General features: G+C 40.2%; 1 protein-coding gene across 1 annotated transcript; it reads left to right on the top strand.

Annotated features, from left to right (window-relative positions):
• The first annotated feature begins 6,043 nt into the window (after nucleotides 1-6,043).
• Nucleotides 6,044-24,637, top strand: wipi2 (WD repeat domain, phosphoinositide interacting 2). Its single transcript, XM_088612790.1, has 12 exons — nucleotides 6,044-6,295; nucleotides 7,774-7,856; nucleotides 9,771-9,940; nucleotides 10,454-10,550; nucleotides 11,224-11,321; nucleotides 12,176-12,268; nucleotides 13,059-13,129; nucleotides 15,658-15,765; nucleotides 17,994-18,158; nucleotides 19,163-19,270; nucleotides 19,647-19,744; nucleotides 20,263-24,637. Exons 1-12 carry the CDS (start codon nucleotides 6,222-6,224, stop codon nucleotides 20,373-20,375), a joined length of 1,278 nt encoding a protein of 425 aa, XP_088468916.1. The 5' UTR covers nucleotides 6,044-6,221; the 3' UTR covers nucleotides 20,376-24,637.
• Nucleotides 24,638-24,738: the final 101 nt, after the last annotated feature.

The raw sequence follows: 24,738 nt of genomic DNA, 5'->3' as shown, positions 1-24,738 counted from the left end.
ACAGGTGTACACAGTCGCGAGATCGCCCAGACTTATGTAGTTTCCCTGATTTTGCAACCCTTTTATACATGCCCCCAATTACCACCCTATCCCTGTATAACTGTACCCGAATTGACTCCAGTGTGTCGTACACTCTTTGTTTCTCTCTCCCTCTCCCTCTGTTGTGGTTGCTTTGCCGGACGAACGTCGATTAATAAAGCACCATGTTCTCAGTTAAGAAGAGCCTAACTTCCTATTTCCATCTTCGCCAAACCCGCTGCGTTACAGTAACTTTACAACGAGGTTTACACTCATCAACATTCATGTTAAATAACGCACTCTATCTGATTAGGAGCATTAACAAAAATAATGTGGTTCTAAATTCAATAAGCTACAAGAGACTGGATGGGTTAGGTGTCATGCCCTGCTTGTGAGAACATAACAGCTAAAGTGTTTTTAACTGTTTTAAAATGAGCACTTTTCACTTCTAACACTTTCCTCCACCTTGTCTGTAAGATACTGATTGGCAATATGGTTGCTGCAGCGCTTCTCCGGTGGGACATATCGGTGATTCCAGGCATGGTTTCCTTCTCATGAAAAGTTTTCAGGATGAAAAATAAAGTACTCTTATTTTCTTGTCAGAACTACCTACTCTCACCTCGGCTTACTTGCTGTTAAATACATGTAGCCTGGCAAAGAATAATTAGCACAGGACACAAATATAATTTGGGGTTCTTTATTTCTAGGTGAGTATGTGATCTGATCTGTTCTTAGTTTAAAAAATAAAAATAAAACCAAACAAAAGAAATGACATACAGTATAATGATATTTCTATATACACAAAATACGGCAGTGGCTCACGCAGCGCGTGCAGAAATAAGCCGCTCACAGGCTGCGCAGGTCACCTCTCAGCCCTCACTGAGAACGTTACAACTCTCTGTAGAAATTTCGGGTTCTTTTTAACGGTAACTCACTGCTTCTTAGTCCCTACTGCCTATGCGCAGAACGCTGGAATCAACTGACAGGAACCGCGAGCTAAGAGGTAGAGCCATCTAGTGGATTTGGCATAACAGTCCGCTATTCACCACTGGGTCACATTCTCCCCTGCTGCATAGTCAATGTCCCGGTGACTATCAACCCTTCACCCCCTTGACTGCCTCCCTAAAAGGACAGCACTTAAGTTTGCTATCATCTGGGAAAAGACTTCTGGAGTTAAGGAGATCGCATTACAGACAGACTTGGGTTCATGAAAAGGATTAGTGTGCACCCCAGCATTGGCCCTACGACTTCTGCGTGGTTCAGGAGTAGGTACATTTACTACACGGTCACTAGGAGAGGAGCTGGTAGTAGGCTCAGCCCTAGAAGGCTCGGTGTCAGCCTCAGTCCTAACCTGCACAGCACCTGTAGATTCAGGACCAGGTTCAAACCTAAGAGGCTCAGAGAACACTTCCGATTCACTACCACAGGGATCCTCAGCACTAGCAACATCTAATGACTCAGGGAACACCTCCTGAGTTAATCTTGGAAGCGAAACCTCCTCCAACACTACAAACTCTGGCGGAGACTTTGGAAGGGTGCTAACAGAGGTTCCTGTGGGGGACCGGTTTCTAACACACCTGGGGGCTGGGACAGGGCCCACACATGGCCTTAAATTAACCCTGTGTACCCGCTTTATAGGAGCACCTTCCAATGGTTCCACTGCGTGTGTCGTACCCTGCACCTCTACCACCCTGTACACAGTAGGTCCCCAAGCATCCTGTATCTTATTTCTGCCCAACGGTCTGTGTCTCAGATAAACCAGCTGACCTACACTAACTGGGGGACAGAACACTTTGTCTTCTTGCAGTGCAACTCTTTCCACAGCCTTTTGTTCTGCGTACTCTTTAGCTCGGGCATGTACTTCGTTCAACCGATCCTGGTGGACCACCAGCCAATCATGTCTTTTATCCAGCACCTCCTCCTGGCCCAGTAACGCATCAACAGGTAAGTGAGGATGCACTCCATACAGAAGGAAGTAAGGCGAATATCCCGTACTAGCGTGAGGTGTCACATTGTAGGCATAGACTAACTCCGGCAGATGTTCTGGCCAACGGCGCTTCTTCTCAGGAGGCAACGTGCGTAAAAGGTCATGTAGGGTCCTGTTGAACTGTTCACAGTGTGGGTTTCCTTGAGGATGGAAAGGACTAGTGCGTGTTTTCTTCACTCCGTAAAGTTTACACAGCTCTGCAACCACCTGACTCTCAAAGGTTTTTCCCTCGTCACTATGCAACCTTTCAGGGCATCCAAATTTCATAAACCATTCTTTCAGGAGGACTTTCGCTGTAGTGTCTGCCTTCTGATCACGAGTCGGGAAAGCCTGTGTAAACTTGGTAAACACGTCAGTAACTACCAACACATTCTCCCGCCCATCAGAGGTTGGCTCGAGGACTGTGTAGTCGACAGCGACAACCTCTAAAGGCCTAGTAGCTATAAATGGTTTGATGGGTGCCTGGATCTTTGGCTGTGGCATTTTGGTCAGGATACACCTTTGACACTTCTTGACCCACTGTTCCACATCATTATACATGCCCACCCAAAAGCATCTCTGTCCCAACAGATTCTGAGTGCGTTCAATTCCTTGATGACCCATCTGGTCATGTACACTTTCCAATATTTGATCTTTCATACAGTCAGGCAGGAGGAGTTGGAAACATTCACCAACATGAGGATCTTCAATCACCCTGTACAAAAGCCCATCACGCTCTCGCACCCAATGCCACTGTTTCAACAAAGACGAGGTAGATTTAGGCAACTTTGATCTCTCCTTATTCCCTGGTTTTCTCTGCTGATTCCAGAACATCCGGAAAGCACTGAGAGAGGGATCAGCATCTTGAAACCGACGGAGCTCCTTCTTTGTATACCCTGGGAACGTTTGGGTGTTACTCTGTGACTTGTTCAAGTTATCCACTCCTGTTTCCAAAACACGGATCTGTCTTATTTTGCAGCATTTCATACCGGCTGCCACCAAATCTGGCTCCAGGGGTGTGCCTCTGCTGACAACATTACAGATAGCCACACAATCATCATATTCAACATCATCGGGGTCAAGTTCAGGCTCCCCTGCAAATGGCTGCCTAGAGAGGGCATCAGCAGCAGTGTTGCAGTGTCCTGGGCGGTACTTTATTTCAAAATCAAAAACAGATAGCTGAGCCACCCACCTTTGCTCTATTGCACCTAGGTTTGCTGTGGAAAGATGACACAAAGGGTTGTTGTCCGTTATAACAACAAATTTAGATCCCAGGAGGTAACCTCTAAATTTTTCTGCCACAGCCCACTTAAGGGCTAGTAGTTCTAACTTCATGCTGCTGTAGTTCCTATCGTTCTTTTCGGCACTGCGAAGGCGCCTACTAGCATACGCGATCACCCTTTTCCTATCCCCTTGCTGTTGGGAGAGAACTGCACCTAAGCCAAGGCTACCTGCATCAGTTTCCACAATGAAAGGGCGGGTGAAGTCAGCATAGCCTAACAGCGGTGCACAGGTCAATCTATCCTTAAGCTTTTCAAAAGCACCTTGACACGCTTTTGAACGGAGCTTTTGAACAAGAACGCTTTTGTCCATGAACTGCTGAAAAGTTGCTTGGATCTAGTTGGATTTCCTTCTCTAAAACAAGAGTTGACTACATCGAGGAGAAACCCTCTATAAACCTTCTATAATAACTGCAAAAGCCTGTAAATGACCGCAGCTCTTTGACTGTGCTGGGTACCTTCCACTGTCTTACTGCCGCTACCTTGTCTGGATCCGTACCTATTCCATCTGCAGATATTTGATGGCCAAGGAACCGCACTTCTGACTGGAGGAAATGGCACTTTTCAAGCTTAACCTTCAGCCCAGTTTCCTTCAGTCGCTTCAGTACTGTCTCCAGCCTTTCTAGATGGCCACCAAAATCCTTGACTTGCTAGTCAAGGTAGACTAGCAAGATCTGGAACACAAGGTCATGCATGGCAGCTTGCATCAATCTTTGGAACGTAGGCATCCTCAGGTACTCGTACAACCCAAAGGGGGTTGTAAATGCAGTTTTTTGTCTGTCCCTTTCATGCATAGCGACTTGATGGTAACCACTGGCTAGATCGATCGTCGAGAAGAACTTGGCACCGCAGAGTGCGTCAAAACTTTCATCAATGCGTGGTTACGGGAAAGCATCACGCTTGGTCTTTGCATTAAGCTTCCTATAATCCACACACAATCTGAGGGTTCCGTCTGTTTTCCTGACAAGGACTATTGGCGAAGCATAAGAGCTGGTGCTCTCCTGTATCACCCCTTTCTTCAAAAGTTTGGTTATGTGCTCCCTAACCTCTTTGTACTGGTTTGGCGGAATCCGGCGATATGGCTGTTTCCATGGTATGTCATCCACTAGGTGGATCTCATGCTGGACCTTGTTAGTATAACCAAGATCTTCATCTTCAAGGACAAATACCTCAGCATAACTGGCTAGTAAAACACCCAACTTTGCTTGTTGTTCGGGGATCCCACCCACATCAAGTTTATCTAGTATCTGTTGTAAACTGTTTTCCGATGGCAGTGATATCTTTTTGCTTACAGTAACTTGCTCAACACTAGCAGATACACGCTGAAAATGTACCTCACACTGCTGGATACTGTCCCTCTGCTCGACTGGGGACAGAATACCTAACTTGGTTCTTGGCCTGAGCCCAACATCTTCCTGTGAGAAGTTTATGACTTGTACTTGCACCATATGACTGTGAGAGGACACAAGCATAGGCATGACAATCAGGCCACCCGGCAAAGGCACATTCAAAGGCTCCAACAGAATTTTTACATTGCTCTCTCTCATGGGTCTGAGCCTTTTAGCTAAGACAGTAGCTACTGACATGGCAGGGACATGGACAGCGTCTCACCCCACTCCTGGTACCAAAATTGTGTAGCCTGGCAAAGAATAATTAGCACAGGACACAAATATAATTTGGGGTTCTTTATTTCTAGGTGAGTATGTGGTCTGATCTGTTCTTAGTTTAAAAAATAAAAATAAAACAAAACAAAAGAAATGACATACAGTATAACGATATTTCTATATACACAAAATACGGCAGTGGCTCACGCAGCGCGTGCAGAAATAAGCCGCTCACAGGCTGCGCAGGTCACCTCTCAGCCCTCACTGAGAACGTTACAACTCTCTGTAGAAATTTCGGGTTCTTTTTAACGGTAACTCACTGCTTCTTAGTCCCTACTGCCCATGCGCAGAACGCTGGAATCAACTGACAGGAACCGCGAGCTAAGAGGTAGAGCCATCTAGTGGATTTGGCATAACAGTCCGCTATTCACCACTGGGTCACATACAGGCTCCAAAGTTAAAAAATAAACTTGTTTGAATTCTTAAACCACACGTGACCTTCCCATTAACTGACTTCTTCCAAGTATTGTGTTTGCGTGCATTTCAGCAAACATTAATAGATAGATATTAAAAATACTAAAAAAATATATATTATCACTAATTATAAGCTACCATTTGTCGATTTATAACTTGTACAACCAGGTTTTGGTCGACAGAGAAATATTTATTTTCAATACGTTACATTTAAGGCAACTTTAAAATCATTTTTTCTCATAGTTTTCTGTCCGCAACACTGAAAATTGTCCAAATTCCAATACTTCAAATAACTTTCTGTTGTGGCAATTACGTTATGTGTCTGATTATCTCAACCTCCAAGCAACAGCATTGAATGACCACGACCCATACCGTACTAAAGTCAACAGTATTGCACCACTCACCCAGCTGTTCCAGGGGTGGGCGCTGTCTACAGGCCAATTTACCTAGCCTGTGCGAGAATAAGAAGGTAACTAGCGCTGGTGAATGGGGTGATACGGTGTGTCCAGGGAATTGTCAGAATGAAAACGGACAAAAGCATAATGTAATTGAATTAAAATATTGAAATCCTTTGAAAATATACCCACGACAAGGTCATCGGCGGCGAAAATATCTATTAAAATGAAAAACCCCTGCAGAATCAGCAATTTGTTATCCACCTCAAACGGGCTATTGTGGTTTGGTCCACAGCGCACTGGCCCTAACGCGCATGCGCGGAGACAACAGGCAACAGAGCCTGAGCAAAACAACAACAATCGGGGAAACTAGCGGAGAGGATGCGGTGGTGACGAGTGTTGACTATGCGGGGAGGATTTTAGCATCCGAACGACGATTGCTGTAATTCCTGCTGATGTTATATCTGTAGATGCTGTGGAGCCCATGAACCTGGCCAGTCAGAGCGGGGAGGCCGGCTGCAGCCAGCTCCTCTTTGCCAACTTCAACCAGGACAACACGTAAGGAGGGTCAGGGGATAGGGTCACAGAAACGACGGGGATAGAGGGGCCTGTAGGCTCCAGGAGACGCTTAAATTGGTCTGTTAGTGATGTTCAGGCGGTAGTCATTAATTATTTTAGTGACAGAACTTAAGCTAATAAAAAGGCTACCCAATATTTCCGTCAACAGACATGCATATAAAATAAAGACACCTCTTACGGTGGGTAGTCGTGGTCATGTTTTCGCGTTGTGCCATTTCTGGAATAGCGTAGTTCAAATAATAATGCTGTGAAATCACAAAAGAGGCTCAGGTGTTTATTATTGTATTTTTATGTGTGTCGATGTCGGGCGAGCTGACTACTGTCTTTACAAGACCCAACGCGTGAAATGACAAAGCACGTTTTCGGATTCAGCATTGCTGTTATTCACGATGTAGGCATGTTATAAAGGTCTGGGGAGCATGTTGGACGTATGATTTGGGTATGGTTTTTGCTCTTTCAAGTGTCGTTTTTAAGATGTGCCTGAGCACGCAGCTAGAATTCTCGAAACCAGCGTTGCACTTGCAGTGAGCGACGATTTTTTAAAGAAGTGCAACAGGTCAGCTGAGACTGAAGGGCCTAAGGAAATATTTTCAACAACGCTCGAAATTAAGGCAAATTTTAATTTAGAACATTCCTTTCAAGTCCCCGTTTACGAACTATAATGGCAAACTACGTGCACTAGGCCAAGTTATTCTTTATGCTAGTGTAACACTAAAATGGCCCTGGTTTGATCAGGGATTATTGGAGCCTCAAAGTTTGTGTGGCCTTTATTCTAGCCTGTTGCTCTTGATATTCCATTAAGTAGTCCCCCATCCCTTGTAATTGGTGTTGTTTTACAATGTTTAGTTTTTGAAGCGATCTAATACTGCACTTTGCTAGCCTCCGTCAACACGTGCACTTACAATATCTTTCGATAAGCAGGAAGTTCTGTGTTCTATTGTTTGATCTTCCTTTTTAAACGGGTATAGATGGTAATCGCAGTTTTTTAGCAATTTCGACAAACCAGGACTCGCGTAATGGTGCTTTTTAAAAGGTGGTTTTAGCCTGATTCTGTTAAATGTTTTTTTTCCCTGTTTTTATTAATAATTAGTTTCAACTGCTTTGCATCAAGGCTTCATCAATTCAGTGCCACAGTGCAAAACAGTATATACTTTCTGGTGGTTGTGTTGTAACCCTGCCTCTTGTACTGTAGGTTACATTGGTAATATAATTTGGGAATATGTGAATGGAAAAATAACCATGTATTGTAAAATAATTGTATTGTTTAAACTGAAATTACATGCAAGTTAACTGTTAATAAAAATGGAACAGAGTGAGTGCAGGCAAGATCTTATTTATCTTTATTTATAAAAGTGCATTATATTATTTTAACCAGAAACACTTTTAATTTAGTGCGGAATGTGGAAAACAATGTCCCGTCCTTCTCAAAAGTTAAAATATTTAATTTCCCTTTGCAGGTCCTTAGCGGTTGGCACCAAATCTGGCTATAAGTTCTTCTCCCTGTCGTCAGTTGATAAACTAGAACAGATATATGAATGCAGTAAGTAAGATTTACTTGCAATTCTGCACTGTCTAGGTTATGTGTTACTAAAGTCCTTCTGGAGTAAAAAGAACTTTTTACATTCATGATTCACTTTTTTATCACTTGCTGCAGTCACAAAGTTTAAAGTACTGTTGGGAGCTTTGTGAGGAAAAAACAGTATTAGTAGTCAGAATAGCTTTATAGTTACTTGCAATTTTACAGCGCTTTACATATACGAAAGAATGTTTTTCATTTTATCCATCACTGAAGAGCAGTACTCACTTGGGTAACACGTAGCAACCTTTGTGTGCCAGCAGCCCCAATACACAGGAGATCGGGTGTAGAAGTGAGACATTTGTCACTAAATTAATTAAGTGGGAGCTTGTGGAGACCAGATTGTACAAACTGATTGAAATTTAATCATAATAATTGCTTACACAGATATAGCGCTTTTCTGGATACTCCACTCAAAGGACTTTACAGGTAATGGGGACTCCCCTCCACCACCACCAATGTGCAGCCCCACCTGGATGATGCAACGGCAACCATAGTGCGCCTGAACGCTCACCACACACCAGTTCTCAGTGGAGAGGAGAACAGAGTGATGAAGCCCCGTCACTATACAGGGGCATTAGGACCCACATAGACCGCAGGGTGAGCGCCCCCTGCTGGCCCCACAAACACCTCTTCCAGCAGCAACCTTAGCTTTTCCCAGGAGGTCACCCATCTGGGGAATTGACCTAGGCTCACACCTGCTTAGCTTCAGTGGGTTGCCAGATGTGAATTGCAGGGTGACATGGCTACTGGCAAATTTAGCCCAGACATGGGGGATAACACCCCTTACCTGTGTACATCCCTGTCCTATGAACTGAGCCAGGGGATCAATAATACACATGTAGTCATAACCTCTTTTCAAACATCTTTCTGAAGAACACAAACTTGTACCGCATGGTGTGTCCTGTTATCATGCTGGGGGTGTAGATCTCCCTTGCCAGTATAGACCAGGTCCACCTTTAGTTTAGCTCCTGAAATTTCACAAGATCGGTTTGCAAAGTGGTAAAACTGCTAACAAGAGGTTGAAATGAATTAAATTCTAGCAAAAGAGAAAAGGCTGGGGTCTTGAATTGCATTTTAATGTGTGGCACAGTTGTCACTTGATTTTTTTCCTTCAGGAAGAGAGAGAACAGACCTGTTTGAGGTGTATCTGTGGTTCCTGTGTGAAAGTATATGTTAAAATGAGGCAGCAGGAAAAATAAAAAGTCACTAGATGACAATTTGAAGTAAGCTAATAACAAACGTGCTGTGGTATGCAGAGGATTTCAATGAAAGTTATTGGCTATATAAGGACATGCATCAGGTGTAATGTACTTTATGATGGTAGAATATATTTTATAGGATCAGTGTTACTGGCGTTGGACAGCTTCAGATTTAATTGTATACAGTTGATTTTCAGGTTAACAATGCAGAGTTGCAGTATATATCATTTGTAAAAAAGGGTTAATTACTGTAAATCTTCAAAATACAATAAAAGTATAGCTGATGAAAAAACAGTGTTATAGGTTTTGCATTTGTGGCTTGAAGGAAAGAAAAATGCATTGAAACATGCGGTGAGTGAGTGAACTCCTGGTCTCAGGATGCTCATAAATACCTGTTATGAGGCATTCCTCTGCTCACCATTTCTTCTAGAAAGTTGCGTCCATAAAAAGATGTTTGTATAGATGAAATGGTCTCCGACAGTAAAAACAATATTTCAAGGTTGGCAAACTGGAGTACATGTGACCTGGTTTACTGTTACATACTGTAGTTTACTGTTTCGGGATTCTTTCACACTGTATGTTTGTAACACTTGGCATTTGGACAGCTATGGAAGGCACTTTTGACCATTTAACCTGTTCTTTGCAACATCATTGTTCTCCTCCTTTTTCCCTTCAGCTGATACCGAAGATGTGTGCATTGTGGAAAGACTGTTCTCAAGCAGTCTGGTTGCAATTGTTAGCCTTAAAGCACCCAGGAAGCTCAAAGTGTGTCACTTTAAGAAAGGGACAGAGATTTGCAACTACAGCTATTCCAATACCATCTTGGCTGTGAAGCTCAATAGACAGGTAAAAGGTTCACCTATTGGGTGAAACATTTTACAGAGAAATATGGTGGTAATATCTGATTTTATGTTATTTGTTAGAAGAAATTTAAAAAGATTTGACAGTCAGTTTGTAGATTAGGGATTATGCCTTTTGTTTTAATGCCATTTATCCCATTCCATGTCCGATAAGTTTATTGCATTTTTATTGCAGTTTAGAGTTACCATATTTTGGTGTTTGATATTCAGATGTTTGCCTTCATTCTAAATAGCAGCTATGTGACAGTATTATTTATACCGTATTTAAGCATCTCTGTGATCCATTAACAGCTAGAAGAGTAATTGCTTACCAAAATATAAGCTGCATGTATTCTGCTTTATGATTGGGCCTATAAAATGTCAAATGTACTGTTATTACAGGACACTGAAATCAAGGATTCTCTCCTATGAGAAGTATAGTTTGGATTAAGTTATTCTATACTGGAATTAACCTGTTACACAAAGTTTTAATTTTTTTAATACTACTTTATTTCTGCAGAGGCTGATAGTATGCCTGGAAGAATCTCTTTATATCCACAATATCCGAGATATGAAAGTACTGCATACCATAAGAGAGACCCCACCTAACCCTTCAGGTAGGCATTGCGGTTTTTTTGTAGCTCTGTACTGGATTGTGGATTGTTGTAAAATGAAAAGGCCTATCTGTCAAGAGCTTATGTATTTATAAGTTAAAGAAAGGAGAAGCCAGAGGACAAAGACATACAGAATTGTTCTACACATAGTTTTGCATATTTCTACTAATGTTTTCTGATTAGATCCTTCACATGGAGATGTGAGGAAACATGGAGAGGAGGGCAACTACTATTAAACAGGCCTAAGTGTTCTGTTCATGGCTATAGGTCTGCACTTCTTAGCAGTACGCATTTAGAGTTAATTCCCATATTTGAGGAGGAGTTCCTCAGCACATCTAATACATTTAAACTAAAACAAAATAGAGTATCTTGCAGAGTTTGCACAATAGAATATTTGTAGAATCAGAAATGAAGAAGGAACATGGTGCTCGTATAAAAATATTGATGGCCCACCCTGTGGTTTCACTTCCTTTGTCTGGCAGCTGCAAGATTTAAGAATATTTCTGGAGTGTGAGCTAGTATTTACCTTGAACATTTCTGTATATTGGAGTGCTTAAAAGCAGAAACAACGGAAACTCGACCCCTGTCTCAGAGGCCGAGCAGTTTGGAGAAGAACTGACAGATATCTATTTTATTTTATTGTGGCAGTATCTAATCCTCAACATCTTTTCTGTAGGCCTGTGTGCACTGTCAATCAACAATGATAATTGCTACTTGGGGTATCCTGGTAGTGCATCAATAGGAGAAGTGCAAGTTTTTGACACAATCAATCTGGTAAGTAACTTACTCCTGTGTGGGGACCTATTTAATTATTTGCCCTACTGTGTATTTTGTGGCTCCTTCTGGTTCTATATACAACAGAAGAAAACTTTCTTTCAGGAAACTAAGAATTTTCTTTATTTATTAATGTTATTGTTATATGTTTTCACAGTCTACTTAAAAACAGCAGAGAATTAAAAATCACTTTATACCTACTACTTATTTATTAAAAGTGGTCTCCAAGCTTCTTGTCAGCTGTCTGTGTAGACCACAGTCTAAGTAGGAGTACTGAAACCAACTGCTTGAATGCTCAGACAGATCAGTGGGTTCAAGATAACATTACACATTGGAAAAAAAACTAAATATTTCTAGCATGAGCCCTTTCTATCCGAAATAGTACTTTTATTGCTAACCTACTTATTGTGATGTTGAAGTAAAGCATAACTTTGAAAATAATCCTTCTCCAGTGTTTTTGGAAGAGACAACAAAATAGCTAGTAACCTTGAATTATTGCACACTAGGTGTTGCACAGCAATGAGCAAATTTGAGAATTATGAAGGAGTAAGTGGATATTTAATTTTTGTATGTCAGTTGTTTCAGGTTGTAATTAAAGTGTCAATTTGTAAAGTAAGGGAATAAATCCAAGCATGCTTTTGTTACTGGAAGAAATTATGAACTGAAAGTAAACATAAGATGATGATGCATACTGGTCATGTGTTTTTTTTTTAATGAAAAGGAACTGCCATTGTTTCAGCACTTCACAACTGTGTACAGAAAGTTTAAAATTTGAAACTTCTGATCAGTAATTTACAGTAAGTGATGGGTAAGCTTTGTACTGTCAAGTAATCAGATACCTCCCTGTTTTCTAGCGTGCTGCTAATATGATCCCAGCCCATGACAGTCCCTTGGCAGCGCTGGCTTTCGATGCAAGTGGCTCCAAGCTCGCAACAGCCTCAGAGAAGGTCTGCACACTGAGTCTTTTACTTTCATTAACTTTTAAGCTTATGCTAACTCAGGATGCCAGTTTCATGGCATTGTTGTGTGGTGCTTTGCTTGAATTTCTTTTCCCATCTACCCCCTTGTGCTGCCTCAGAAAGCCTCACCCAGACAGTGAAGTGAAATGCTTTGTTGTTTTTTAGAATTCCAAGAAGAATGGGGAGTAGGATTTGAGGTTACATTCTGTGAAGCAGATGAAGGACAAAACAGATAGAGCGGCTTTGTTTTTCAAGGCCAGCCAACTCAGTAAACCCCCTCTCTGTACACAAGAAACTGCCCATACGGAAAGCTGAATTGTCAAGGAGACCCTTAAGCTCCTGGCATTATTACATTACCTTAAGAGACTGGTGTCTTATGTCCACAATACAATCAAAAAAGAGAAGTCAGTAAAATTAGGAAATTTTACATTTCAGGTTATTCTTATCTAATGTTGTGGTAATTTATATGAGGTGTATTTCTTTTGGTGATTTGGCTTAAAATGTTATGTCTGCTGTGATTGATTTTGAATCTTTTTTTTTTCCTCATCTAAATGGATCATGTTTGAATGCTGTTGCAGACGCTTTGAATCTGCATGAAGAGATTAAATAAAAGAGTAATAGTTCTTAGCCTGCAGGTGTTACCATTGATTCACTTTTAAGTGCTGGCGTTATTTGACAACAGCACAGTATACCATGACATATGGCAGTCTAGGTATAGTAAAGATTCTGAGTGTTGACTGCAGGAGGTTCCCATTGTCTCATTGTGCAATCTCTCCAGGGAACTGTGATCCGAGTGTTTTCCATTCCAGAAGGACAGAAACTCTTTGAGTTCAGGAGGGGAGTGAAAAGGTGGGCAGAAGTCTTTGATCACACTCTGCTGTTTCAACATTCAGTAATACATAATTCTTATTAAGTTACCGAAGTAGTTAATGGAAACCTTTTTTATGACATTCAGTTCCATTGCCTTTTAGCTCATGATATTTCTTAATGAAGCAACGGTGTAGTTTTCTTCATCAGTTGAGCCTTCTTAATAGTGGTGGGATAGTATTTTGTGCAACATTTTAGACTCAGCTGCTTTACAGATTAATCATATTTCACGTTTTTGCTAAAACATCACGTGCAGGTCATAGAATGTAAAACAAAATAAAAACTTGTAAAAATAGCTCTCATTGTGCATTAAAAATCACTGTAGAATATATACAAATTTATAGTATTTCAGGTGGGTAGATGTGTCAGCATGCGTAGGCTGCAAAGGAACAAGTAATGGGTTTATTCCATGCTGAAAAGAGAAGAAAGAAAAAGCAACATTTCGGCTGTGGAGCCTTCTCACACCCAAAGAAGGCTCCACAGACGAAATGTTGTTTCTTTCTTCTCTTTTATAATATAATAATAATAAACTTTATTTTATATAGCGCCTTTAAAGGTGGCTTCTCAAAGCGCTTTACAGGATGACAATAACAATAAATAAGAAGACTACAACAATAAATAAGACAATTTCACAAGACAGGACACAATTATAATTACAACAATACAACAATAACAATAGAGGAGACCGTGGAAGATGGTATTAAGAAGAGCAGAGGGGTGAAGAATGGAACCAGTTAAGTAAAGGCTTTTCTGAAAAGGAGGGTTTTGAGTCTGGATTTGAAGGAGTTTAGAGAAGGTGACTCTCTAATATCCTTGGGCAAGGAGTTCCAGAGCTTGGGGGCATAGCAGGAGAAGGCCCTGTCGCCCATACAATGTAGACGGGCTTGGGGGACAGTAAGGAGGGCAGAATTTGAAGAGCGGAGGTTGCGAGGTGGGGAGTAGGGCGATAAAAGTTCAGACAGGTATTGAGGTGCCAAGCCATGTAAAGCCTTGTAGGTGAGCATGAGGATTTTAAAGTCTACGCGGAATTTGACCGGAAGCCAGTGCAAGGACTCCAGGATAGGAGTAATGTGAACACTTGCACTAGATCTGGTCAGGATTCTGGCTGCTGAATTTTGGACATACTGCAGCTTGTTCAGAGTAGATTTAGATACCCCAGGGAGCAGAGCATTGCAGTAGTCAATTCGAGAGAATACAAATATGTTGATCAGCTTTTCAGCCACAGTTAATGATAGCATAGGGCGTAGTCTTGCGATATTTCTAAGGTGAAAAAAAGATGTTTTGACAGTATGCTGTACATGTGGGTCGAATGTTAAGCCAGAATCGAATATAACCCCAAGGTTTTTCAATTTTGATTTGAGCTCAAGTACAGAGCCATCTACAGACAGGGTTACAGGACTGGCTTGACGAAGTTGATGGGGGGTACCAATAAGCATGACTTCAGTCTTGTCACAGTTAAGATGAAGGAAGTTTTGAGTCATCCAAATTTTTATGTCAGAGATGCAATTAGATAGAATAGAGACAGCCACATCAGTGTCGGGTTTGGTATGGATGTATATTTGAGTATCGTCAGCGTAAAAATGAAAGCTGAGGCCATGTGATCTTAAAAGCTGACCAAGTGGGAACATGTAAATGCTGAAGAGCAAGGGGCCTAGTATTGAGCCCTGAGGGACACCAGACTTGACAAGACCAATTTCAGACCTGTACCCATTGAGAGAGACAAAGTGACAGCGATCAGTGAGGTAAGACTTAAACCATTTGAGGGCAGTGTCAGAGACTCCAAACACAGTCTCGAGACGAGAAAGCAAGATGTTATGGTCAACAGTGTCAAAGGCAGCACTGAGATCAAGAAGGATGAGTATGGAAAGAGAACCAGAATCAGAAGCTATTAGGAGATCGTTGGTGACTTTGACTAGGGCGGTTTCTGTGCTGTGAAGTTGACGGAAGCCAGATTGGAGGGGTTCAAAAAGGTTGTTTGTCATGAGGTGGTTATGTAACTGAAGTGTGACAGCACGTTCTAGAATTTTAGAGAGAAAGGGTAAGTTGGAGATGGGGCGAAAGTTGTTAAGATTGTTAGTATGGAATAAACCTATTACTTGTTCCTATACAAATTTATGTCCAGCTGCCCACAACAGCTATCATCTGGAGAAATTCCAGTTGACTTGATCTCCTCTAACTTATATCTTTTGAAATATCAGACCTTCCATTCCAGTGTAGGTTTTGCTTACAGCCTGATCTGATAGTTGACAGTTGATAACATAATGAATAATTTATATAATGCCTGTATCAAAGAATTAGGCTTGGGTAGCAGATAAAGAGGGATAAGTCACATACTGGTACACTGAGGCTTTGTTTTCACAAACGCAGTAATGAGTGGAAGTGTTTTGGGCAATGATACATGAGTGTTTTGGGATGTCTGAGTGTCTATCACTTGCATACTCGAGAATTTCTAGAAATAACAAGAACAAATTGGTAGTTGCAAAAATATACCTGTTTTTTTTGTTTTCTAGGTGTGTTAGTATCTGTTCTCTCGCATTCAGTATGGAAGGACTATTTCTTTCTGCTTCCAGTAACACAGAGACTGTCCATATCTTTAAGCTGGAGACACAGAAAGAGAAGTAAGTTTGGTGTACAAGATGTGTGTTACACATGTGGCAAACACTGAATGTTTGTAAAAGGCACTGAGTTTCAGATGAGTGTTTTCAGATTTAGGTACCACATCGCCTAGAGCAGTGATTCTCAAAAGTTCTATAGTCCGCGGACCACTTACACCAAGACACAGATGCGGTGGACCACCTATGCCTACGTCCACTTCTTACCCTGTGAAAATCATTACCTATTAATGTACAAAAAATAACTAATATTGAATTAAAGTTGATTAAAAGTACTGATATTTTTACAAACAAAGCTGCATATTTTACAAATGTTTTTATTACCTAAAAAGATAATGTGAAGAATGGAGCTGCTTTTGTTGAGCAATCGGAGAAGTGTTTTCTGGATCTAAGCTGGACAACTTTAGTCTCATGTCCGGAAGCAGACCAGCACATCACATCAAGCACACCTTCTGCTTCCTTGCACATCACATTTATCAAGCTGTTGGAATTAGAATTACAGCACTGCTGGTATGGTTCACAAATGACCTCACTCGCATTTTCACTTCTAGTCTGCATCTTACTCGCATTTGTGCTGTCACCATCGTTGTTATATTTGCGTTTAAGAGTCCCAGATTTGAGGCAGTGCTCCATAATAACTTTTCTGCTTCGTCTGCTTCTTTAAATTACACCTTAAACTTTCAAACTCAAAGTAAGATCTTCAAAAGTAAGAATAAAACAGTACGAACAATTATAAGTGCAACGGTTGAACCACACTCGCATATCAAAACGTAAACAGCGTAACCACGCAATCATGACAACTAGTGATGCGTGGGTTGACTCGGGTTAAAAAAAAGATTTTAGATCGGGTTGAGCAGGAGCAGGGTTGATGTATGACCAAAAGCAAAATATTGCAGAAAACTTATTATTTGTATCTTTAATTAAAGTGATTTTAAGGTTTAAAACCGTTTTACCATATTTAAGCCCCAATTGGTTGTGTCACAAGGCAAAGTGCTAGAAAACATAAGCAGACAACATTGTATTACAAAGAAAAAAACATACAGTAATGGCAACCTCGTTAGAGAAGATCAGGACACAACTCCAGAACAGTGAGATGAAAATAAAGAAGAGAGAGCGACAAAAGAACCAGGTGGGAGACTTTTGGCAAGCTAGTCAGCACAACAAAAGAAAAAAGCACAGGTTACGTTATCTGCATCGATTGTGAAGCACTTTACAAAAATGACAGTCACAAGGCTAGGCTACTTTAGTCTGTTTAAAACAAGGAATCCGGATATGCCGTTTCAATAAGTGTTGATCAAATGAATATTCGAATATTGTTTGGTGTAATTTCCAATGGAGTGGGTTTGGACTGGCTTTGGGTCAGTACTTTTATCATTTTAAATCGGGTCATGTGGGTGCGGGTAAAAAAAAAGCCGACCCGTGCATCACTAACAACAATAGACTGCTGCAGGGCGGCAAGGATGTCACTGCCAAACTGACTCTCTGGTTTTCAATATGTGACATAATTTCATTCGTGGTGCATAAAACTAAAACACTGAAGCGATAGGCGCTGATGGGGAGAATGAAGAGGCGAGGTGGTCCGCCATAACTCAAGCTTCATTAAAACACAAAGGCAACAGAAGGGTACAGCCAAGGAGAATGAATGGAAACCTTGCCCTTTCGGCAGACCCTCAAGCCAGCCAAGCCTACGACTAGGCTGCTGCTCGCCCTGTTACTGACACACAGTCCCCTTAACGGCTGGTGAAACCCCGATACCTAGAACCAACACACAAGTCCCTCCTCCCACTATTTACAGCTTGCAGTTCTTACCAGTGCTCCTAGGGGGAGCCCGCTGCAATATTCTTTCCTCTGACTTAAACAGTGTAGACTTGCTTTTTAAGAAAGATGATTAGCTCAGCTCGTGGACCACCTGGCACACGTGGATCACACTTTGAGAATCACTGCCCTAGAGCCTAGCTGGAGGAACTTCAGGCTTAACTGTTCCTTTTTCAAGAGGTTCCAAAGCTACTATTTAAACCACATTTGCTAATGTCTCTTGTTAATATACCTATATGGATTTTATTGACAAGATGTTCTTGGAAGTAAAAACAATCTATACTATTGAAAAAGAATAATGATTCTGTTACGTGTGTCTGAGCGAGATTTCATGGCACTAATCACTTTTTCCTGTCATTTTTCTGTCATCCGAATAATTATTCTTTGGGGTTGTTTTTCTTCCTTTCCTTACTCTACAGGCCCCAGGAAGAACCCACAACTTGGACTGGTTACTTTGGAAAGGTCTTGATGGCATCCACCAGTTACTTGCCAGCCCAAGTCACAGAAATGTTCAACCAGGGCAGGGCATTTGCTACTGTAAGACTGCCATTTTCGGGGCACAAGAATATCTGTGCACTTGCCACGTGAGTAATAATACAACTGTGTAGAGGTGAAAAAGAGAGAGACTTTGCTTTGTTTTAACTTGGAAAAACTGGTATACATATAATACTGCTTCCACATTTTAATTGTAGAAATAGTTGCATTCTGAATGGACCATAGTGAATGAGCACCTACAGTCCTATGAAGTCACCATGAATCATGAGGTCATTTTAAATCCATTGAGCATTATTTCAGTAAACCGGGCTTAAAACTGTACAATCTCATCAAAAGCTTAGATTGACTGAAATTGTGATGCTTGACCGGAAGAAACTACAGGAAAGCAGATTTAACAGCATGTTGACCAATTAATGATGCCCTGAATCGAAAGAAAAATTGCACCTTTGTTTTTAATTCATGCTGACAAGTTGATTAAGTGTTTTCTCAGTGTTCAGCTTCCTTATAGACAGCTTTGTGCATTGTCATTCTGAAGCAGTTTATTTTTTTTGGAAGCTTAAACTATGTTGTCACCTTGTACTTGTTAGTCCACTTTGTTAAAAAGCTACGAATGTAAAGCTTTGTCATTCAGTTTCCCAAGTAAATCAACAGCTTATCTAAGCGGTGTGAAATGTCATGTTGCATATATGTGCGTTCAGAGTTACTATTCTTTTAGTTGTGCAAACTTTTACTGCATTCTTAACACAATACTTTTACTGCATTGTGACAACAATGCAGTAATCGCATTTTCCAAAATTAGCATTACAGAATCTGTATTTGGACAATGCTTAAAGCAGAGATGGAAGACGGCATGTTAATTTCTAATTAAGGTGGCAGCCCCTTTTCACACTGGAAACTGAAACAGCCAGTGTTCTTCCAAAGGGTTTTTCCATTCGACAACCGAACAAAGATCTTGGCGAGGCTTTGGATAATTCTCCACCATTGTTATAAGATTAACATGGTCTGGAATTGAATGCAGGATTTAAAATGTGCCTCTAAGGCCAGCTAGACTGCATTTCACAGTGAATGTTTGTGGATTTCTTTACTGTATCAGAATCCAGAAGATCCCTCGTCTGTTGGTGGCAGCGGCAGATGGTTACCTGTACATGTATAACCTGGACCCACAGGAGGGTGGAGAGTGCACGCTAATGAAACAGCACAAGTAAGACACGTTTGCTGCTAGGTTTCTCAGTTTAAGCACTATGTCTCAGTCCAGTGTAATCCAGAAAAAGAAGCAATTTTTCATACTAATCTGAAGGCTCTGATTTCAGTTGTAACCCTTCTTTCATGAAGCGACTTGTAGAAGGGTGCAAAAAAGGTTTTGATTTATTCTGAACTTTTATATTTTAGTTTTATATTATTATAAATCTATTTTAGAATTATGTTATTCTATTACTTTTATATTAAGGGAAAGTAAGGAATTTTAACATTAATTTAGAATTATATTACTGTATTATTACATTTTTGATGTTGTGAAAGGGATGGAATATCAAAGCTGTGGATGTCTGCTCATTCCTGTTTAACTTGCCTCCTTTTAGATTGGATGGCAGTGTGGAGCCAGCCAATGAAATCCTTGAGCCGACAGCACATGACCGTCCACTTGTGGCACAGACCTACAGTGCCGCTGTGGCAAAAGGTGAAATTGCCCTGAATACTTGATCAGTCTCACTCCCTTGTTGTTAAAGAGCTTAAGGAATATCAGTGGTAATACAAACAAGACAGGAAATCTTCATTGATGAGGGGGTGTTTTTTTATTTTACCTTTTACAAGTTAGCTGGTGATATGCAGATGCGAGATCTATCAATCCATATGTAAAGAGTATTTCAGAATTCTCCAGATAACACTATAGTTGCTCCTCTCAGATCCCTACCTTGCTTCTCCTTATGTGCCCCCTGCCTATCCAGTACTAATTAGACAGTCTTAATATTGGCCAGCTTGCATATTTGTGATGTTTAAAGAATCTGGGCTACTGCAGCGAAGATAGCAGGTTACTATATTCCTGTTGTACAGTGTTGTTTCTGTAAGTGATGCAAAAGAATAACCCCCATCACAACCAGGCATAAGGATTAGGTCAGAAGGTCTCAAAGAATTGATTTAAGGCTTGATTATACCTCTAAATTTCTATAAAATGATGGGTGTTACTTGATCCCCTAGGCTACCCTGAGGATCAGGGAGCGACGGGGGGCGCTGGCCTAGAGGACGACCTGAGCTCCCTGCGCCTGGATGAAGAGAATGAACATCCACCAATGATCCTCCAGACTGACTGAGCGCTCCAGGCAGGCTGCTGGAGACGGGAATCTGTGCAACATTGCCCAGTGGGGGGGGACTGTCTTGCGGTGCTGCTACCAGTTTGTAAAGTTGAAGAGAGATTAAAGGACAGGAAGTTTTAAAACAAGCCTAGCTGTAGCCTAATTCTATCTCTCATGATAAATATAACGTTTTTGTTTTGTTTTTTTCTTCCCCAGTGGCTTTTAAATCTTGCTAAACCTGTGTCTCCCTGTACTTTATTTCTGCTTTTAAAAAAGTCAAGCTGCCTTGTGCAGCTCGTGAGCTTCTAAGCTTTGCATGTACACGTGCCAAGTATAGACTTACTAGAAATCACTTAATTTTCATTTGCATTGATGATTTCAGGTGTGTACAGTTGACCTTCCTATTGAGAGCATTCAGAAGTTTAGATCTGTGTACATTTAGCATGAATGAAAACTAGAAAAAGGCCTAATGTGCCTTCTATACGCTGATAAATGTATATCCCCCTTATTTACGATTCCCACTCAGGTGGGAAATACAGTTCTTGGGTGGTTCTTTCAATTGTAGTTGGGGAAAAAATCCTCTAAAAAAGAATGAGCAACAAACACATTTGTGCTGCTGTGCAGCTGTTTCACTTAAAAGGCGTCTGTCACCTGTATTGGATAGACTTCATGGATCCAGGGGTCTAAAATAAGCAAGATTTGGTTCCTAATGTTTTAGAAGAATGTCTTTGACATTTCTGATTTACTTTTTCCAGTGTTCATTTCAGTGGAATAGCTATAGACTGCTGACCTGAAATAATCTCATTTCTTCCTCCTTGTGTATGTCTATTACCATGCTTCCATGTCATTATCAGTTCCATTTCAGATCTTATTAGCCTGTGACTTCTCGATCTACCTGGAATGCTGTTCATTTCATTGTTCAGAAAAATTTGCTGGTCATGAAGGTGAAAATGAAATACAGCAAAAAGCCCCATAACTCACTTCTTTGTATGGCAGTTATTACAAATTGACAGTAATTATTATTCATGGTTATGATGAAGCTAAAACTGAGCCAGTCTAAAAAAGAAGTTGCCACTCGGCTTACAAATGAAACTTTTCACTGAAATAAATTTCCACATCTACCATTTTGCTTTTCTTGATGTAGTTTTATTAGTACTTGTGCATCGTTAACAAAAACATTAACAATGTTAGGCCACTGTGATTGTGACAAGCCTCACCTTATCTAATTTTAAGATGAACCTTTGATTGAGGTTTAAGTTCAGTATTATGTGCTGGTGATTTTTTTTGTAGCTTGTTTTGCACAGTAAAAAACTGAGAAGACAGCTAAAACTCCCTTACACTGTGAGGTGTGAAGACTAGGATAAAATGTCTCTGCACAGTTAATTAATGCCAAACGTATTTTATTCACACACTTCATCTATTTTAATTTCAAATGTTGCATCCTTATAGCAAATGTATATCTGAATAGTAGTGTTTGTCTTGTGATGTTATAATAAAAGAATTGTTTGGTTTTGTTTTGCTAGAGGTGGAGGGAATTTCCAGCTGCTCAAGCATGTGTGTAAAATAAAAAAAAATTACAAAAAGAGCTGATCTATACAAAAGAAGTATGGTTTAAGGCACAAGAAGTTCTTTATGCAAACCAATGAGCTTTGATTCATTTTTTGGTTTAACACAAGAGCTGCAGGTGTTTGTGCTTTAATGCACATTTCTCTTGTTCCTCCAAAAATGTGAAAAGCCTGAAATGTTCTGTGATTTTGTCGCAAATTAGGGGGATGTGGAAATCATTACCATGACTAGTAATGTGATGTTTCTTGATGAGGGAAGTAAGCCAAAAAGGGCAGTAATAACAGAAATACTCAAACAGAATCTTACATGGACACTATCAGTTTTTTAATAAATGGAGCTAGCAAACATTTATTTCAGATAGTTCATTTAGGTCAAATGAACCTTTGGACATATCTTGCATACTGAGAGACTACATAACTCCCAGCTGATCTGTTTTCTGTTGCAAAACTAGGAACTACTTCTGTTTCATTATTTTTTGATGGACTGGTGGTCAAGAGCAAGGTCCTAGATTAAATACAGTGATCTGAAAAATCTGCCTCTAATCTAGACATTAATTTTCCAAACAGCCCTAGGGAATGGTTTGTAAAGGAAAAGTGCAATTGCAAAACTGTATCTCTACATCTCATAAACATAATTTTGAAGGCTTTATATTTTGTGCAGTTTTTTTATTTAGGTCTTATATATTGTTTTGGTAAGCAATGCTTTTATTTTTTCTAAAAAGAAGGTAGATTAGATCCAAATTATTTTTTGTGGGGGTTGGTTAAACTGTGCTGAAGTTTTTACCCCTACTGCGCCTCATATTAAGGGTAAATGTGCAAATTGGGGAAAAAAAGAGCTTTTGACTATACAGAATAATTAAAATGTCAGTAGGCTTTTGGTTGTTTTTTCTTTTGTACTTTAAACTGATATCAACTCAGTATCAGTGCAAGTCTGGAATATTAAAATAGTGTAAAACTGGATTATACAATTAGTGAAATGTGTAAAAGAGTTTTAGGTTGAAAGCACATTCAATGTGCTTTCCTTCTATGTGGAGTGTAAAGCAGTTTCAGATTTATTGAAGAGATGACTGCAACATGCTGGAAGGATGTAGCAAAAGTTTTTTTTAACACTAGCCAATGTTTCTCAAGAACTGTTTAGGATACTCACAGGCACTCACTGTTTCTGTATATTTTTCTCCCCTCTTGTAATCTTGTGTTTAAAACCTCACTGAAAGTGGACTTCACAGATATAAGATGCCGTGTTTGTTGCATTATTTAGCATATTCTTATTCAAGAGGATATTTAATTGGTTTAATTTAAGCCTTGGATAGTTAAGATTTGTAATGCTACATAAATTGTACTGTTGCCTCCTTGTGTAAGTTTTGATGTCCATGATTCTCAAAACTGGGTTCTGAAGTCATTCAGATGGATATTCAGTTTTAGTATTTTGAAGCAAGTGTAATGATTTTTTTCTTTTCAGCCAATGGATATCCAGAACTAAACCACAACATCTTGAGTTTTCTAATGATTTTTGTACCAAAAATGTGAATCGTTCCTTATAAATACAGTACTAGCTTGTGAACTCAAAAAAGGAATTGCCTTGGAAAAATACACACCACCATGTACAAAAAATCTTTTTGACATGTTATTGACAGTAGTTATGTATTTTAATGTAACATTTGTTACAGAAGAGGCAGACACTACTGAATGACAAAAGGCCTTTCTTTCCTTTTTTAAAACTAGAGCTAACGGTATTTCCTGTTGAAATTGTTTTGTCTGGAAGATGTTTGTAATGTGGCAGAGGTCAACTATTTCATTTGTCACTATAGTGGGGTGGATCAGTTTGGCATTGCAGACACTGGTCAGAGAATTTGGTTTGTCCTGGGTGCACAGCCTGGGTATAAGAGCTTCTTTCAATGTAGGGACTCTGGTCTGACTTGGGGCAGCACTGTTAACCAAGGGTATATTCCCTGCTGTTTTAAGCCCTAATAGTTTCTAGGGGACAGGAGCTGTTGTTTTAGATGTGGCTCCACTGCCTTTGGTTTTTGTGTCTAGTAAGCATCAGTGGAAACGCTCTGTGTAAACTGTCTAGCTTATTTCCGCTGCTCTGCCTGTTACTCTGCATTATGACTTGTTCACAGATAAAAAAAAAACATTCCACAGAACGAACTGTCAAACTAATGAAACACTAGATGGATTTTTTTTAATGTAAATAAACTTGAGTGTATTACCAAGAAAGAGATGGTCATTTTTGTACACATTTAACCTAAAACGTTATTCATGTTGTAGATATTTCCCTGTGATGGAATGGAATCCCATCCAGGGTCTAGTCCTGTCTTGCGTACTGTGCTTCCAGAATAGGCTCTTGGTTGCCACAGCCCTTACCAGGAACAGGGGCTTCCTGATAATGGGTGGTTATAGATGTGTTGCACAGTGCTTTGCTATACAACATGCCAAACTAAACCTGGCTAAAGCACTTGAGTAGCTCTTCACATCTCAGTGGATTTTTATGTGATTACACAACTCTTAAAATTAGTCTAAAAAGTGCTCAAGCCAGGGATGGACTGCTTTATGTTATATATACTGTGTATTGGTCTGTTGAAACAAAATTGTTTCTCATAACTTTTTGTAAATTGCTTCTGGTATGCAACTCTTGAATGCCAGGTTAACTCTGGACTTGTACTAACCTGTCAAACCTAACCACTCCGAAATTAATAAAATAGAAGATGGGGAAAATAGCTTTGTTGGATTGTATCTGTTTTCACAATTTGCGCCAAACTATCCTATCCAGCTCTACTTATGGCTGGCAAAAGAGACCAGTCAGATGAATAGAGTCA

Source organism: Lepisosteus platostomus, chromosome 19, assembly GCF_059453375.1.
Source record: "Lepisosteus platostomus isolate fLepPlt1 chromosome 19, fLepPlt1.hap1, whole genome shotgun sequence".
Classification (NCBI taxonomy): domain Eukaryota; kingdom Metazoa; phylum Chordata; class Actinopteri; order Semionotiformes; family Lepisosteidae; genus Lepisosteus; species Lepisosteus platostomus.
The sequence above is the reverse complement of the archived record's forward strand: the minus strand, read 5'-3'. Positions and strand labels throughout refer to the sequence as shown.

Bases quoted from the DNA above. Each gene is read 5' to 3' on its own strand.
- wipi2 (XM_088612790.1), top strand. From the start codon at position 6,222: ATGAACCTGGCCAGTCAGAGCGGGGAGGCCGGCTGCAGCCAGCTCCTC. The intron at 7,857-9,770 runs GTAAGTAAGATT...TTTTCCCTTCAG, and splicing joins AGAACAGATATATGAATGCA to CTGATACCGAAGATGTGTGC. The intron at 9,941-10,453 runs GTAAAAGGTTCA...TTATTTCTGCAG, and splicing joins CTGTGAAGCTCAATAGACAG to AGGCTGATAGTATGCCTGGA.